Source organism: Mytilus trossulus, chromosome 14 (assembly GCF_036588685.1).
Source record: "Mytilus trossulus isolate FHL-02 chromosome 14, PNRI_Mtr1.1.1.hap1, whole genome shotgun sequence".
Classification (NCBI taxonomy): domain Eukaryota; kingdom Metazoa; phylum Mollusca; class Bivalvia; order Mytilida; family Mytilidae; genus Mytilus; species Mytilus trossulus.
The window spans coordinates 74578825-74598557 of record NC_086386.1 but is presented as its reverse complement, the minus strand read 5'-3'; the positions used below and the strand labels follow the sequence as shown (position 1 = coordinate 74598557).

Here is a 19733-nt window from a genome sequence, read left to right as displayed (position 1 = left end):
TGTTGATTTCATTACATGAAACACGTCACACTTTAAAAATAGCCGTGATCGATCCTGTTAAACTTTACAGTAGCGCCATTCATATTTTTAAAAATTCTTTCGATATATATTGATGTAATCAAAATTAAAAGAATTGGAAATAATAACATTTACCATTTCGAAACATTATTCATTTCTTTTCATTATTTACTGCGTTAAACCAAGTATTGCAAATACGAATACATTTCACCTTGACGAAGGAACCGAAGACATTTTTAAATGTATTATTAATCTCGTATAGAAATGAGTCAAAGATCAATACTTATTGTATAGAATCGATATTGTAATTCATTGGTATACTTTAAAGGTAGATCGATTTTATAATTCATTTGTATACCTTACAGGTAGATCGGTTATTCATTTTATATGCGAAAATGTTCTGGATTATCGAGCAGTGCTAATTTTTCTACATTCAGTGTTATATTTCAAATCATTGTCAAATATTTGTAAGGATTAAAAGAGGAAGTGAGTAAGGCATCGTATATACAGTAAGTAAATCATATAACATTATCTTATAAGGGGTAAAATAACACCAACGGGACAATGAAAGGTAATAAGTTCACTAAGGACGAAAACCATCATGGCGACACGAAATAAAAGACACAATTTCTAAAAATCGACAGTATTTGGTGTATTTCGTTTGATTCTAAATTTGATACTATATTGTTTAGATCTCTAGCGAATGACACAAACATAAACATAAACAAAAACCGATACTTATACGCATGTTTTGGTATATATAGATATCGGTTTTAAAAGAGGGAAAGAAGACCACTAGGGGTCAATCGAATGTCCTAAGACAGACAGTCCAATAATAACGGACAAAAGCATAGCCAAACACCAAAAACGACGAAGTGAAAATTTAAGCAATAACAATAAATCATTAATAGAAATCTAGCAACTAAGCAACACGACCTCCACTTACATGACTAAGGGAATCGATGATAATCTATGGTGATCTCTGTCTACAGTTTTACAGAATGTATTGAGAAGGAACCAAGCTTATAGTTACCTCATTATGATACACACAATGATTGATGAATTGATTGTTGTTGTGTCCTTTACGTCTAGTGTGATATACACTGTACACAGGATTGAGGGACGGCAATCAATAACCTGTTATTTACCATAAGGGGTCACTACCTCTTGTTCAAATAATAAAATGGCATATGTTCCAGGCCATATGAAAATTTGGACCCTACGCGTACGGTCGTGACCGTATGTGTACTTTTTTCAAAATATGCACACTGTCGAACTGTTCGCGTACGGATCACATACTCAAACGGTGACGTCTGGAACATTTACAACAATAAACTTATAATCTCCAAACACAAAACACAAAACAAGATGTATATAGGTTTTCTGATTTGTTTAGATGCTGTCTCGATAACAAGAAACACTCTTCTCTTAGGTTTTCAAATCAGGTTTTCCTATATGAAATTTATACATTTTTCTATGTCGGCCTTTTATAGCTTTGTTATGTGGAACAAATGTGTTTTGCTCATTGTTAGAGTCTTTCCGATGACACATGTATATTACTTCTACATCATGTACTCTCTAGTGGGTAGTTATCTCATTTGCTTGTTGGTTGTTTAATGTCCAGTGGTAAATATTTCATGCAGAATCAGGACGAGTTTTTATTTCACTCGTTATCATAAAACATCATTCGCCTTATTGTTATAATGGATAAACATATAGTTTTTAACGAATAGTAGGGTAAACCCTTATTAATTTTAACACTCGGCTTATAAGCTTAAGATTAATATTAATATTTAAAATAACTTTATACGTTTGATACATTCCCCAGTAATGAAACAATGGCATTGTACTGCTGAGTACTGTATAAGATTAAGATTTTAAAATAATTTTACATGTTTGAGATATTCCCCTAATGAAACAATGGCATTGTACTGCTGAGTACTGTATACAATTATAATTGTGGACAACAATAAGTAATTTAAATTGTTCTTTTGAGTGGACAATTTCAACAACGCGTACCTGTTTGTTTATGTTGACGACAACACCTACATTGTAAAAAAATATAAAAAGAAAACATAAACATATGAAGATTGTTATTTTACTTCTTAAAATAAAAGGTATTATGAGTTGATAAATGTATGCCCTACTATCTTTAAATTTTCTAATAAATGTCTGTATATTTTAATAAGTTGTGGCTTGGGTGGAGAGTTGTCTCATTGCTCTCATACCACATCTTCTTATATCTACATAAACCGTGTGTGGTAAGGAGGACTCTTCAACATGACAGTGGCGAGCGGACCTATAAAAGGGGAAGATTTGTTGGAGTTCCCGGGTCCCCTTATTGTCAAAATTTTCTCAAATTCTAAAGTGCTTTAAATCCCACTATACGCTTTTTATTTTTATTTTGAACTCTTCATGTCCACCTTTTTTAAATCACGAATTCGTCGATGATTACGAATTTATCGTTTATAGTGAGTCGACTTTCATTTCAAATTACAAATTCCTTTCCAAGATTTCAAGATTTTTTTCAAGATTTATTAGGAAAACACTCAGACACATTTACAATGTGTTACAAGAGGTCATTATTGATAACATATATACATTAAATATGACAGAAACGAACAAGTGATTAACAAATTAATACAAACAAACAAAATTTAAAGAAGAGAAGACAGTTTTTTTTTTATAAACATTGACAATTTCTTATATAATTCAATATTGCAAAGCGACAAAAGACCTTCCATTTTTACAATGTTTGGATTATTTCTATAATACTGTGGTAAATATCTGTTTCTCAAATCTATTATCTCTGCATGTTTACAAATAAATAATACATGAAACTCATAACCAATACCCTCTTTGCATAAATTACATTTTCTTTCTGATTTTGGTATATTGTACCATCTACCAGTTTCTATAGACAATCGTATACATTATATGCATGTGGTACTTTCTGGAAGAAATAAAGGAGCGTAATATAGAATGCATTTTAGTTATTATCATGAACGAATATTTACGAAGACAAACTAAACCACACCAGTTTGTTATTCCAAAATATACCGACTTAAAGGCCTATAATGTACTTAACATATAGGCTTTTTGAAATATATTCATTTCATCTTTTTTATATTTTTATTGTTGATACATTTGAAAGGCCATTTTTGACATAAGTGAACCTTGTCCTCTGTCTGTCGCTCCCTAGAGTAAATTTCTTAATGTTATTTTTGTCTTCGGTTTGTTTTCTCACTGGCATATACCCAAACATGTAATTTATTCATGTTGATTGATCTTTTGTGAGAAGATATATAAAAATACGTCACACATTGGATAATTCAAAAGCACCAAGGTTTGAACAAACATTACATCATCTGCAATTACTATGCAAATTTACCTGCAGAATTCATGTGTAAAAAAACCTTTATACTTAAAATTGATCCTTGAGTATATACTTTGAAACCATGGATTATTTTTCTTCATTTTAAGTACAAGATAAAAGAAACTAGAATTAGTTATCATAGTCAGAGGTTTTGATCAATCAGCCAAACAAACCAAAGAACGTTTCAAAAATGGTGTTAATTCAACAAAGGAACTGAATAATCAATACAGCTATTTGATCGTGTGAATAATAGATAGGTATATCGATTAGAAGACAGACAGTAATCAAACGACACAAAACTCCAAAATACATCTACAAGTCTATTCTCGACTCGAAACGATATAGCGATTGTCATGTTAATCACGTGATACAACATGACAATCGCTAAATTGCTTCGAGTCGAGTACCTACGAATGGAGTACCATGCAATAAAACAACAAATTCTCGAAATAAGAAAAACAGTTCATCTAACGTACGAGTTTCTAATCTTGGGACAGGCACGCACGACAACTATATTTTAAGCGAGCTTATGACAGGAATATGACAGTTGTTACCCATTCGTTTGATGTGTTTGGACTTTTGATTTTGCCTTTTGATTTTTGATTTTCCTTTTTGAATTTTCCTCGGAGTTCGGTATTTTTGTGTTTTTACTTTTTTCAATTGTCCGTCTCAATGATATACATATCTTGGTACCATTTTAAGGTTGTGCCCCTTCCCTCTCCACGGTTTTCGGTGAGGTTTTTATAATTCAACCTTAAGGTGTATAGGTATAAGTGCGTTAGGTGTACTTGTGTGTGTCTTCGAAATCATCGTATAAAGTTTTCTATTGGTAATCAAGTAGAGAAGTTATTTAATGTTACAACACGGGGGAACTAGCGGTAGATTTGAATAAATTAAAAATCATACACATGTTTAACTTTCAATTCTCTATTAACGAATCGAAACTAAATAAAAAAAAGATACTTATGGAAGTCCATAAAACAATAACAACGACACAGTCTGCTGGAAATGTCTCAAATGTAGCAATATTTACGGGGGTCCTTATTTTAACGTTTGGTAGTCTTCACTGACTTCATTTTCTTAATGTCTCTTTTTATACCAAATGTCGAATAGCTCGAATATGAATTGACACTTATTAAAACCAATTTGACAAGTTTGGTTTATTCACAAGTACTAATTAAGCTTAATCCGTTATCTCAAAATGACATTGACTCTTTGAGTCCTATTCTACTAATTGAAATTCAAGCAGATTACGACATCGTGGATATGAGAAAGATTGTAACAACATGATAAAATATGAGAAAGATTGTAACAACATGATGAAACAGTTCATGTATTGAAAAAATATGAAATAAATTCACAGACTTTTCACCATGAAAACTGCCAATTTTTTCGTCGGCTCGTTTGATTTCCTGTCAAAGGTCAGTTGTTTTCTCTATATAATATGGCTCTAAGTGTGCTGAAAAATGGCGTTAAGCACCATTATCAATCAATCAGTGGAATTATAGTTTTTGATTGGCGTCTTGATATATTTTTCTATATTTTCATGCATTAATTAACCTCGTGTATTTAACCAACAATTAAATGTTGATGTTTCATAATAGAACCTTTTGTATATTGTTGGATAGATATTTTTTCAAATGTTGGCACCTTCAAATTTAAATAAAATTTGTTGTTCTTCTTTTCTATCAGACATAAATGTCATTTAAAATCTAAATCAGGTGTGGTAACCAGATTTATACCTTTACCAAATCGATGGTCTTATATCCACTAAAAGAAATATAAAATAATGTTATGGTTAGGTCCTATTGCATTTTTACTGTTGTTTAGTAAGGTTATCGACAAGGAAATTGAGTAGGAAATACTCACATTACTACACATAAAAAAGAAGATGTGGTATGATTGCCAATGAGGCAACTATCCACAAAAGACAAAAATGACACAAACATTAACAACTATAGGCATGTATATTCCATATGTCCTCATTCACACCATTAACCAACGTTTTTCATCGGATATTTTTTTACTATAAATGTTGAACTTGTTCGAGCTTCCAAGTTCCAAGTTCAAGATTGATAGTAAAAAAGAATAACCGATAAAAAAAACATCGAATGTAAATGATATGAACCTTCGAAGTCTTATATTTTTGACTGACCATCTATCATGATGGTGTGTCTACGTTTTATATTTTTGACTGACCATCTATCATGATGGTGCGTCTACGTTTTATATTTTTGACTGACCATTTATCATGGTGATGCGTCTACGTTTTATATTTTTGACTGACCATTTATCATGGTGGTGCGTCTACGTTTTATATTTTTGACTGACCATTTATCATGATGGTGCGTCTACGTTTAATAATTTTGACTGACCATTTATCATGATGGTGCGTCTACGTTTAATGATTTTGACTGACCATCTATCGTGGTGGTGCGTCTACGTTTTATAATTTTGACTGACCAATTATCATGATGGTGCGTCTACGTTTTATAATTTTGACTGACCATTTATCATGATGGTGCGTCTACGTTTTATAATTTTGACTGACCATTTATCATGATTGTGCGTCTACGTTTTATGATTTTGACTGACCATTTATCATGGTGGTGTGTCTACGTTTAATAATTTTGACTGATCATCTCTCATGATGGTGCGTCTACGTTTAATAATTTTGACTGACCATTTATCATGATGGTGCGTCTACGTTTTTTAATTTTGACTGACCATTTATCATGATAATACGTCTACGTTTTATAATTTTGACTGACCATTTATCATGATGGTGCGTCTACGTTTTATAATTTTGACTGACCATCTATCATGATGGTGTGTCTACGTTTTATATTTTTGACTGACCATTTATCATGGTGGTGTGTCTACGTTTTATGATTTTGACTGACCATTTATTATGATTGTTCGTCTACGTTTTATAATTTTGACTGACCATTTATCATGATGGTGCGTCTACGTTTTATAATTTTGACTGACTATTTATCATGATGGTGCGTCTACGTTTTATAATTTTGACTGACCATCTATCATGATGGTGTCTACGTTTTATATTTTTGACTGACCATTTATCATGGTGGTGTGTCTACGTTTTATGATTTTGACTGACCATTTATTATGATTGTTCGTCTACGTTTTATAATTTTGACTGACCATTTATCATGATGGTGCGTCTACGTTTTATAATTTTGACTGACTATTTATCATGATGGTGCGTCTACGTTTTATAATTTTGACTGACCATCTATCATGATGGTGTCTACGTTTTATATTTTTGACTGACCATTTATCATGGTGGTGTGTCTACGTTTTATAATTTTGACTGACCATTTATCATGATGGTGCGTCTACGTTTTATAATTTTGACTGACCATCTATCATGATGGTGTGTCTACGTTTTATATTTTTGACTGACCATTTATCATGATGGTGCGTCTACGTTTTATATTTTTGACTGACCATTTATCATGATGGTGCGTCTACGATTTATATTTTTGACTGACCATTTATCATGATGGTGCGTCTACGTTTTATATTTTTGACTGACCATTTATCATGATGGTGCGTCTACGTTTAATAATTTTGACTGACCATCTATCATGATGGTGCGTCTACGTTTTATATTTTTGACTGATCATTTATCATGGTGGTGTGTCTACGTTTTATATATTTGACATCACAGACTGCTCCGCTTTCTTAAGTATCCACTATTGCCGAAAGTGACTATTTCGATTGATTTCGATTATATATCCTAGATAGGAAACTTTGGATACATCACTGAGCTCTGAAAAAATCATAGGCATAGTTTTACTCGTTGCCTTGACATTAAGTAAGCAAATGTCAATCAATATTCACGACAGATAATATTAGCTTCTAGAAATATTCATATCGCACATCGTACATATTTAAAATGGGTTTAAAAGTTTTATGGTTTGAGAATGGCTTCTTTTGAAATTAAAAGTAAACAATAATATTTATTTCCAATCAAAACTCTAAGTTGAAAAGGAAATCGGTTTTAAAAGGCAATGTGCTAGTTTTCGGACTACCATGATGATAAGGTAATATATTTTGTTAATGTTTACTGCTCCAAACGTTTTTCTATGCAATTGCTTCGACTTCTTTCAACCAATTCATTTCTGGTACATAAATTAGGTCGTTAGTTTTCATGTTTGAATTTTTTTATATTGTCATTTCGGGGCCTTTTAAATCTGACTATGCGGCATTGGCTTTGCTCATGGTGACTATATAGTTGTTAAATTCTGTGTCATTAGATCTGTTGTGAAGAGTTGTCTCATTGACCTCATCTTCTTTTTTTTTACGTTCAGGGGTGGGAAGTTGTCACATTGACAATCATACCGCATCTCCGAATTCTTTTAATTTATTTCGGCAATTTTAGGAATTATCTTTTTAACTAGACACATTCATCTGCTTCCATCCATCACGAAATGTCATAAAGATTATTAAAATCAACATATATGAGAAAAGGGGGTCATCCCTAGACCCCTCCCTCATCATGGATCCGACAAAATTAAGATGTTCATATATCAAGGTTTTGCAATTAAAATTTTATTAAATCCGAAACACCAATCTTTAACGTATACATTATTTTATAGATATAACAAGTGTGGACACAGATGAGTGTGGATAGTATGTTTGGATGTTTGACAGTGTCTTATGACAAAAGGAGTTCTTTCTTTTTTTCCTTTATGGTGTTATTTTTTTGTCTATCTGATGAGTTAAGCCTTTTTTAACTGATTTGTATAGTTCGTTCTTATGTTGTACTGTTATACCACTGTCCCAGGTTAGGGGGAGGCTTGGGATCCCACTAACATGTTTGACCCCGCCACATTATATTTGTATGTGCCTGTCCCAAGTCAGGAGCCTGTAATTCAGTGGTTGTCGTTTGTTTATGTGTTACATATTTGTTTTTCGTTCATTTTTTTTTTTACATAAATGAGGCCATTAGTTTTCTCGCTTGAATTGTTTTACATTGTCTTATCGGGGCCTTTTATAGCTGACTATATATACGGTATGGGCTCATTGTTGAAGGCCGTACGGTGACCTATAATTGTTAATGTTTGTGTCATTTTGGTCTTTTGTGGATAGTTGTCTCATTGGCAATCATACCACATATTCTTTTTTATATTATTAACTGTGTTGCACGGTGACAACCAACCTGAGCATTAGAACGGTTATTTATTTAATATTTTTTTTTATGTTCAAGACAGGCATGGAGGAGACAGTAATAACACTAGTTACCGAATGATTATGATAGAATATGTTCTACATCTTTGATTTTGGATACATTTTGTATCTAGGAGAGCAACACATAATAGATTATTTTTTTCACGCGTTTTTTTTTCTATATGGGAGATGATATCTAGATTTGAGAACATGATATAAGGAGCCTGTAACTTGGTGAATGTCGTTTATTTATGTGTTACATATAAGTTTGGTTTTTTTTAAATTTTTAACATAAATAAGGCCATTAGTTTTCTCGTTTGAATTGTTTTATATTGTCATTTCGGTGCCTTTTATAGCTGATTATGAAGTATTGGCTTTGCTTATTGTTTATGTCCGTACAGTGACCTATAGTTGTTAACTTCTGTGTCATTTGGTCTCTTGTATATAGATATAAATAGTTCTTTGGTCTTATTTCGACATGCCATTCAGTTGGCTATCCTTATGTCATAAGGTCACTTTAAAGGTGCCTCTGGTCATCAGGTCATTTTTAAATTTAAATAAATACAATATTAAAAAATCAGTAACGATTTCTGACACTCACAGGTGACACAGGTCACTATAAGACCAATGAGACGTTCTACCGCAAGGCTTTCGAAAAGACACCCCAAGTCCCAGGACGACTTTGACCGTGGTGGAACCGGCAATAATTGCTTTTGTCTTTGTAATATGAACTTTTTTAGTGCAGTGGTGGATAGTTGTCTCCTTGGCCATCATACACCATCTTTATATCATTATATGCATACACCTTTAATGATTCATTTTATATATCATTATATGCATACACCTTTAATGATTCATTTTATATATCATTATATGCATACACCTTTAATGATCCATTTTAATTTTTAGATGTCTTATAACAACACTACCCAACCAAACATTTTAAATGTAACTGAGGAAACGTTACATCAAGTATCTGAGGAAGATATATATGGTTTCTGGATAGGATTTAGTCTCGCTGTATTTTCAAATGCATTCACTGGAAGCAGTTATATAGTGAAGAAACTTGGATTAAATAGAGTTGCCAAGAAACAAGAAGGAGTACTGCCAGGTAGGTGACAGGGATTCAGTAAAACGGGACCATGTATGTCATAGGGGTTTATTAAATACAAAAAAGTCAAGATATACGTTTTCGTGTCCTTTGCACTGAGCTTTCTGTACAAGGCTTTATCAGCAACGACTGAATTTGGTAGCATTGTATTATAGAGAAATTCAAAGGTGCATTCAAACTCACATGTTGAATACAAACTGATAACGTTAACGCCCGTGTAAAAAAAATGAAATACAACCAAAAAACAAACACGAACCCCACCTAAGACAGGGATGATTTAAGGTGCCCAATAAGCCGAGGTTAAGCACCTGCTTTACATTTGTTGTAGCTATTCATACCTTATTTTAGTTTTTCTAAAGAACAAAACATCATATGTTTAACCTATCCGCTAATGAGTAATGTAATCTGTTCTTTATAAAACTTCGAGCGTATTTCGGTAATGCCTTTGCGTTGGTCATTTTTAGACATAATCCTTCTTTATAAATCACCCAAAGGATTTACTGTTGTATAAACACACACACACACACACACACACACACATATAGTTTGTAAACTCTATAGACAAAACGTGAAACGTTAAAACGTAGACTTAACTTAATACTCCTTTCGAAAGCGTAAATTATCAAGCAGTCAGGGTATGAAATAAGCAGGGGCCCACAGGCCAATGGCCCCTAAAATTTGGTGTGGGCTGCTTAAATCTTTTAATTTCTTGTATATGGACTATATATGTGGGCTACACAATTAAAGCTGTGGGCTACCATTGTCAAAGTCTTAAGTTCTATCTCTGAGCATGCTGCATTTATCTTCAAAACCCAAACCTCACATAGGAAATATGTTGTTGTCTCCGCAGACAAAGCCTTAAACAATATATATATATATCGATTTTGTTTAATTTCAAAATTACGGTATAGATAATTTGTCCTAAGGAAAAGGTGATTGACAATTTAAACAAAACGAAAAATACCACGACACTTATTAAACGAAAACCTGAACAACAATAGCTTGAATCGATACAAAGAATATTTATTGAACGGGAGAGATCCGTTTGCGCCAAAAATGCGTTTTTTTGCGCCACAACTTTTATCATTTGCGCTAAAAATTAAATATACGATTGCGCCAATTAGAAGAAAAATGACTTCCTTCCACCTTTATTGGGACTTGGAACCGGCAGTTTATACTGCAATGTTTCTTTTTCTGAAACAAAATTTCTTCTTACTGCTGCTGCATGGGTACTTCCCAATTTAATGTATGTAGTAGCTTGTATCTTCACTTTATCATACAAAAAGACAAAATACTGTAGGATGAAATGCATAAAACAGTTCATAATATATAATTCCTGTGGAATGCTTCTGTTCCATAACTGGTATGTCTTGTGGTAGATAGAGTTTCAGCCCATACGGATGGTTGAAAAAAAGCACTGTGTCATCAACATATGTGGCTAAAACATAATCAGCAAAAGCTTCTATCTTCTTCTCTTTTTGCAATATTTCCGAACAGATGATACTTTTAAAGCCAAATATAAAAATAAATATTAAACATATATGTATGATAGTTATGTGTACAGGTAAATTGCCGCAATTGATACATTTGGAAAACAAAATTTGGCTCAAATGATACCCCTGAAAAACAGTAATTGGCGTAGAAAGACTGCTGCCTATTTAACTATATGGAGTTAAGGCAAACAAGTGAACAGGCATCGTTCATTATATATATTGCATATTAAAAGTATTGTTTTTAACGCTTAAGGAAACAAATCATTAAAAACCTATGAATAACAAATGTGTTGAATTAAATCATCTCTTTAACTTCGTCTTATCCTGTTTGGAAAAAGGCCAATATAAGTGCTTGTATATCGATTTGAATGGTGTTTTAAATTTAGTTAAGTTGTGCTTTATGATTAGAATATATGCATTTCATGCATGTATTTTCCATAAGAATCCGTAATTTTGACTTTGGCTAAAAACAAACGCGAGCCCTCTCATGAGTCATATTGTATTTCCTATACATAGTTTAATATACATTGTATGTATGGATACGCAATTTTGATTGACTTAAAGCAATGACCTCAGGCAATTACAATAATTCTTATTATACTAGTATATCAAAATTATTTTTAGCATAAATTAAAATTTAATTATATGAATTGAATGCTTCTTTTTATAATCTAATATGATTTTAAAAGCGTTGAATATGCGCACATGTTTAGTATCAAGCCCGAATATCGAACGACAGAAATGGCTAGAAATTGTATGTTAAACAAAGTTTGTTATTGAATTAGCTTCTGACAATGTTTTCCAATGTTTTTATTTCTTTTGTAGATCATGATGGATATGGTTATCTTAAAGAGTGGCTTTGGTGGGTCGGGATGAGCTTAAGTACGTCACTAAAACTTATAAGTATGATAGGTGTCGAGTTATAGATTGTTGTCTCTATACAATATGCATGTCAAACTTTAAATCGTCTCAGCCGAAAAGGGTTTGGAATTCGTTTTAAAAACAAGAATTGCTATCAACACGAAATTCTCTAAATAACCAACAAAAACACAGACAAACAAATAATAAAACAAACAAAAGAAGAACGAATAATTAAAAAATCTTTTAACTGCGTTTTTGTCTTTTGTCGTCAACTTTCATTAACCAACTTTTTGAACTTTAAGTTATTTCCATTTATTCGAGACTAATGATAATGTCTACATCAGTCCTTATGAGACATGTATGATAACATTTCGAATCCAATCAGCAGTCGCCATTTTAGATTGTTGTAAGCATTTTTTTACTGTGTATTTATTGTGTTGGGCATCAAATATATACTATGTATGACATTTAGTAAAGCTCCCCACAAAATTTATTTTTATACAAAACAGAAAGTATGTCCATCTTTTGGCATTAAGTTGCAGTGTAGGATGTAAAACACCAAGAAGAAAGTGTAAAATTCATGAAACTTGGTCCGTGAACTTTTAGACCAGTATCAGTATATATGTAACACTCCCAAACGTGTCCTTCCCCCCAAACGTGTCCGATTCCCCCAAACGTGTCTTTTCTCCCTAAACGTGTCCGAAATGTTTAATATTCACCAAACGTGTCCGATTTCATAACCCCCAAACGTGTCCGGTAATTGTTATTCGCCAAAACGTGTCCAATATTAAACGCCAAAACGTCACACGTCTTTAAGCGCTAATACTGTACATGTATCTCCTAAATAAAATCGCTGATAACGTTTATCCGATTTAGTTTGTACAATGTAGGTTTTTAATGATTATAATAATTGCAAAAATAATCGGTTATTATTAATTAACTTTGACTGAAATTGCTCATTGTCCAGTTGCAAGTATTTCATATTCATTTAGAGGGAAAATGCACATAATTCTGGAGTTTAATTAATCGTTAACTTTGTTAATTATTTGTACTTATTAACTCCAATGATACCTTTTATATTTATTCGAATATTGCATGGCCGGACAGCATTCCCCTCTCCTTTTGTCAATAGTTTTATAATGCGTATTTCAGAGTCAAAAGCTCATCAAATCATAAACTGGTTATTCGGGTTTTTTTTTTTTTAATTTTAGGTTTCCAACATCACTAAAGACACATGATAAAGAGACATACAGAGACATATTAAACGTCCAGTGCCAAATATTTCATGCATTTAAGTTTTAATGTTTTTACAGTTCTATTTACCTGTTTTTATTTTTTTTTACATTTGAACATATATAACATGTTTTAATGTTTTTACTGTTCTATTGTTAAGATAAACTTTAGACTATTGGTTGCGTATTGTCCAGTTGCAAGTATTTCATGCATATTTAGAGAAAACATACAAGTTTTAATGTTTTTTTCAGTTCTGCTGAATAAATTAATTTTAGACTGTTGATTGCGAATTATCCAGTTGCCAGTATTTCATGCATATTTAGAGAAAACATACAAGTCTTAATGTGTTTTCAGTTCTACTGAATACATTAACTTTAGACTGTTGATTGCGAATTGTCCAGTTGCATAATTAGATAAAACAATAACGTTTTAATGCACAGAGAAAGGGACACTTTAAACCGTTAATTGTACAGTTTAACTAAACATATTCGCCTACAATTTACATGCAATATAGCCGAAATGACGCCCCCACTTAAACCCAGTTTAATGCTGCCGAATTGAAAAAGTACTAACGTGTCTTATTTATATTTTTAATGAAATGATAAAATTAGTATACGTTAATGAAATAGCAATAACCAAATAATATAAAAAAGAAGATGTGGTATGATTGCCAATGAGACAACTATCCACAAAAGACCAAAAATGACACAAACATTAACAACATAAGGCTTGATATGCATGAACATGTTTTGGGGATTGGACACGTTTGGGAGTTAGTTGAGAAATAGACACGTTTGGGCGTTTATACAAATGACAAGCTTTGGCGCTGTTTTCAAAGACATGTTTGGGGGAATCGGACACGTTTGGGGGGAAGGACACGTTTCTGAGTGTTACATATATCTTTATGATTATTAAAAATAATTACTTTTATTGAATTTCAGTGATCTTTGGAGAAATCCTGAACTTTTTAGCCTACATTTTTGCCCCGGCCACATTGGTTACACCATTAGGTGCTCTGAGTGTTATTGTGACGTAAGTATGATATAATTAACATACAACTGCATACCTACTATATAAGTATATGCTTATTATGGGCACCGATTGTAGATTGTTCATATAATTAATAAAAAAAATAAAAAAATCGATACCTTCATTTTATATGACTCGATAACATACTTTATTAAAAGTTGCATCGAATTTCCTTTTTACAATTCATTTGATGCATGGCTTGCCTATATGTTAGGGCTGAGCGCGTGTTTTCTAAACAACACATGTTAATTCATACAATACCATTCTAAAATTATATATTTTTGCATGGTCATCTTTTTTCTGAACAGTCGACTGTTGTTACCTGCTCTTTGAAGCATTCCACATTTCAACTCCCAATTTTTTTTAGTGGATCATTGTTTCATTAACAGGCACACATCTTCTGATTTTTATATCTCTAATCATGATAAATTACACTAGAACACACCCGTGATATCACGGGTCTGTGACTGAATTAAAGTATATAACTATGCGCAAGCCTTATTTTAGTATTAGTATTGTCATCTGATAAAGTCATGCCGATTATAAGATACACAGTTTTCTCTGCTTTCAAATCTTTCTGTTTGAACCCGTCGAACTGGAACTTATCAATTATTGGTAATATTACTTATTTGGAAAACAAAAGGTCCTGGAATGAAGTATTTTTTAATAAACAGCATTGTCCTATATTAGTTATGAATAAAGTTGAATTCTTTGATTCGCTGTTTTACGTCATGCCCACTAACAAACTGAAAACTGTACACATACGCCTTATTTTTAGTCCAGATTTTTAGTATTCGTATTGTTATCTTAGAAAGTCTTACTGATTAAAATACTACAATAGGTAACAATTTGACAATTTAGTAGTGTTAACCCTGTGATTGTGACCCGTGTATATAGCATATTAATCCTGAATACACCGTTTGGTGGTGCGCCCGTCAGATGCGGAACGTACAGATAAGGTAATAGGTAACAGGTGAATATACTATTGGTATCGGTATCGGACTCGACCCGGAACTTCTTAATTTTTGGCAATATTAATTACGTGGAAAACAAAAGGCCCTGGAGTGGTGTAATTTTTAATCTACACCTTTGTACTATATTATTTATATATAAAGTTGAATTCTGTGATTTGTTGTTTTTACGTGATGACGGCTGACAAATTGGACCTCGTAATTTTAGTATTATAGATGTATTTAAATTTTATAAAGAAATCGTAAGTGTAGGTTTTTTATTTGTTGGCTAGAGTATACAGTACTAGTATATATATTACAGCTTATATATAGAATTGGTAACATATCCAGGACAGCAATAGATATTACAGCAACATACATTGAGTGCGTAGGTCAAGTTAATATATTTGACTAGCTTGCTTGCTAGCTGAACCGTGATGTCATTATTAGGTCAGGTTTACTACCCTTCATTTCAGAGCATGCTAGTCCTACAGACAGATAGATCGGTTATCTGTTGGACTAGTCTACACTAAAAGGAGGGTAGTATACCTTAATACATAACAATGACATCATGATTCACCTAGCCAGCAAGTTAGTCAAATATATTACTTTTCTGTACACACTCAATGCATTTTGCTGTGAATACTGAAATTCAAGAATACTATTAAAGTATGGGTATTCCGAATGATCAGACATAATTGCTTCATTTTGACATAATGTATGGTACTGCGAGGCACTCCGTACTTATTTACAAGGTTAAACTTGTATCAAACTTTCCTTTGGAATTTAATTTTAAAAATTGTTATAGAATAATCTCCTTTTTTTTCCAGAGCTGTCATGTCATCAATATTTTTGAAAGAAAGACTGAATATAATAGGTAAAGTGAGCTGTGGATTGTGTGTGATTGGATCCACTGTTATGGTTGTACATTCACCCCAAGAAACCCAAGTTCACAGTATGGATGAAATGTTAGAGAAAGTTCAAGAACCAAGTAATATATATGTTTTATTTTATATAGATAAAAGAAATTTACGAGTTGGTATATATCAATGGACTACAAAAATCAAATATATTTGGCAAATTACACATATTTTGGTCAACCAAAAACAAAAATGTAACACATTATTAACATAACTTCAATATTATACAAGACAACAAAAACAAATTCATGATATTTTAACGTTTGATAAACTTGGGTTTTGATTTATTGCGATTGACTTTTCAAAAAGATGTTGATAATTTGTACAACAATGTTCCACACCATTGATCTATAAACATTTAAAAACTATCTCTTAAAAGAGAGGCGAAAATACTAGAGGGACATTCATACTCATAAGTCGAAAACAATCAAACATCGCCATGGCTAAAAATGAAAAAAGATCAACAGTCTGACAAACAATAGTACACGAGACACAACATAGAAAAAAATCTAAAGACTAAGTAACTGGGTCGGATAAAAGCTCTTCAGAGCTTATGTTGTACTGTTTTAAGTATAACACACTTTAAATTAAAAAAAAGTACTGCTTTCTGCTTTATGCTGTTACCGAAAAAAGTTGAGTTCAGTTTACAATTAAGAAATCAATTGTCTTCATCCTTGCGATGCAAAATTGCAAAAAACTCTGTTCCTCTAAAAATATACTTGTTTCACTTATTATATTATGACATATTTCTATATTTATTTTTCAGTATTTATCGTGTACTGTTTAACGCTATTAGGCGTTGCATTGGTGTTTATAATAATCCTAGCGCCGAAATATGGAGGAAAATATGTACTGGTTTACCAAGCGATTTGTGGGATCCTTGGCTCTTTTACTGTAATGGGATCTAAAGGAACCGGTATAGCTATATCACAGACAGTCAAAGGGGACCAGCAATTCACGAACTGGTTTACTTATGTAAATCTGGCTATAGTAATTGCATGCATCTTGGTTGAGCTGAACTTTCTGAACCGGTCGTTAGCTAAATTCAACACGGCTGTTGTGATACCAATTAACTACGTGCTATTTACATCGTTCGTTGTTTCTTTGTCTGCTGTTTTATTCAAAGACTTTTTCTACATGAACTGGAAGGATATAGTATCGTTCTTCTTAGGTTTCATCATTGTAGTAGGTGGAATATTTTTACTTAATTCCTTTAAAGACATGGATATAACGATGAAAAATCTACCAAAGGCTCATAAGAAAGAAATAGAAAAGGATGAAACTATTAACATTCTAGTCAATGGAAATATCAAAAATACTAACGATACTTATCGAAAACTGGACAATAGTCAAAGTATAGCTAGTATAGACCAGATTGTATTTGAAACAAAATGATGAATAGAGATTCTAAGTGAAGGACTGTTAATAGTATAGTAAGTCCCTGGTCCATGTAATCTGTGATTTTGTTCCAACTACGTGGTTCCAATATCCTGTTCGATATGAAGATCAACGAATATTGTCAAACATGTTACAAAACATGTACAATTCATGTTTTTCCTCACTCAACGTTTTAGTTACGATCGAGTGTGGATCGAACTGGGCATCATATAAATATATGGGTGCGAGCATACGTCTGACCTGGGTTTAATCCCCATAGCCACTCATTAACATATTGATTTGTAAAATATCTGCCTATTCCTACATTTCAGAAAAATCACAGACTTTTAGATATTCGTCAGCTTTAAGATATACAATTTGTGACATATTATATAATAGCTTTTAAGCACATTGGGTCATTCAGATATAACAAGACAAACATATCAGTACACATGGTTTTTACAGACAAATTAGCCGAGAATTAAGATAGAATTGTTGATCCAATCTGATTTTCCAAAAATGTGACTAATACTAGAGTCTGTGTAAACCTTTATATATAGGGAGAGACCCCCCTCGTGGTGTTCTTTTTAGAAAAGAATAATAGTGCTCTTACAATCGTATAAAAGGGGAATTGTTTTCATGAATCTCATTTCATTAATTATCATTTGAGCGAAAAATGAAAAAAGTAGCAAAAAGGAAAAAAAGATTATTTTTTTTCACATATCACATAGATGAGAACTGCAGAATATATTTTTTCGAATCTACCATAGAAAACAATATAAATTGTATTTTAGTTACTGCACGAAAACGTTAGTACCATTTTCATAGCAATTTTCACAGCAAAATATTTATCATAAACATTGTCTATTTGCCTAAAGGGTATGAGGTATTTAATGATGATGGAAGTGTTTTACTATATTGTCTGGCTTAACAGTCCTCGCACGGTCGGCAAGAAATATTTGGTTTGTCACGTCTTGGTTAAAAGGTGGACTTTGACATTTTATGCGTAACTATTCCATTATGCAAGGGGTATTTAGGAGTAAGATCATTAATGATTGGATCATAGCTCGAAATCGGAATTATAAACCTGGGTACGTTAGAATGTCAATCTTTGGACACTACGTTGTGGGCTATACACGATATTTTCTGCAATTACAGCTGATTTCCTAATGTTTGCAAAGTGAAACTTTGGTTAGCTTGCTTGCTTTGTTTGTTTAATTGTTTATACAAGCTTTGTAAATAAGATTGACATCTTTAAACAATTTACATAGGCATAGTTTAACCTGTATATATCATATTTGAATTTAATTGGGTGTTATCATAATGATTGTACAATATACAAACAAAGAAGCAAGCTAACCAAAGTTTTGCTCTATACATGCATTAGGAAATTAGCTGTAAACATTTAAATATAAAGATTTTACTAAATATGGTTGTATAGAGTCATGTGACATCAGAAATATGAATTTGCCATCATTATTAAAATCAATAAAATTTAACTGTATAGCAGTTACAAATGGTTTCATGTGTAGGCCTGGTAGATATTTATCGAATCCATAATGTTTAACGGTGTCCAATATCCGTCCAAGTATGTTTTATTTATTTACATAAGATTGAATATGTTGTTATTTGTATTTCATTGTTGTGTGTGTGTTGTTGTTTTTTGTCTAGTTCTCTTTTAATGGTGTAAATATTAATGTTTTGTAGAGATTTTCTTGACAAAACATTCTGTCGAATCTACGCGGTTATTTTGTTAATTTATAAATATTTAATGTGCTTTCTAGAAATAAAATTGGTGAGAAAGTATTTTTCTGGTTTAATTAATGACATGGCAGTCTATTTTTCGCTCATGTCTTATTTTTGGAAGTTGTTACACAGGCAAATTATGCTCACGCAAATTTCACATGAATAATTTCTTTGGATTTAAATTAACCAAAACTTTAAAGCTATGCAGTCAAAAAAGATTACAAATAAAACAAGAGTGCACACGCTATAATGACTGCTTTACTGAGAATTGATGTTGATATAGCTAAATACAAAGCTTTGTATCAAGTATGTATCACATAAACTTAACATAATACAAGAAAATGAGGTCAAGGTCAGATGAACCAAACCAGTAATACACGTACACTATACAATTATTATATACACCAAATATAGCTAACCTAT

The 19733-nt window shown here is 32.2% G+C and overlaps 1 protein-coding gene across 2 annotated transcripts; it reads left to right on the top strand.

Moving 5' to 3' along the window:
- The first annotated feature begins 118 nt into the window (after nucleotides 1-118).
- Nucleotides 119-18288, top strand: LOC134695839 (magnesium transporter NIPA2-like). Of its 2 annotated transcripts, none has more exons than XM_063557273.1 (6): nucleotides 119-527; nucleotides 9500-9701; nucleotides 12020-12076; nucleotides 14230-14320; nucleotides 16098-16258; nucleotides 16954-18288. In XM_063557273.1, the coding sequence occupies exons 2-6, from the start codon at nucleotides 9500-9502 to the stop codon at nucleotides 17580-17582; spliced, it is 1140 nt and encodes a 379-aa protein (XP_063413343.1). In that variant the 5' UTR covers nucleotides 119-527; the 3' UTR covers nucleotides 17583-18288. The 2 variants fall into 2 exon arrangements, with proteins under 2 accessions (XP_063413343.1, XP_063413342.1); XM_063557272.1 differs by lacking the exon at nucleotides 119-527 and adding an exon at nucleotides 4651-4815.
- The last annotated feature ends 1445 nt before the right edge of the window (nucleotides 18289-19733 follow it).

What these genes read in the sequence shown, in the direction of transcription:
- LOC134695839 (XM_063557272.1), top strand. Translation starts at nt 4,768, where the DNA reads ATGAAAACTGCCAATTTTTTCGTCGGCTCGTTTGATTTCCTGTCAAAG. An exon ending in GCTCTGAGTGTTATTGTGAC is followed by an intron (nt 14,321 to 16,097) that starts GTAAGTATGATA and finishes TTTTTTTTCCAG; the next exon opens with AGCTGTCATGTCATCAATAT. An exon ending in AGAGAAAGTTCAAGAACCAA is followed by an intron (nt 16,259 to 16,953) that starts GTAATATATATG and finishes TTTATTTTTCAG; the next exon opens with TATTTATCGTGTACTGTTTA.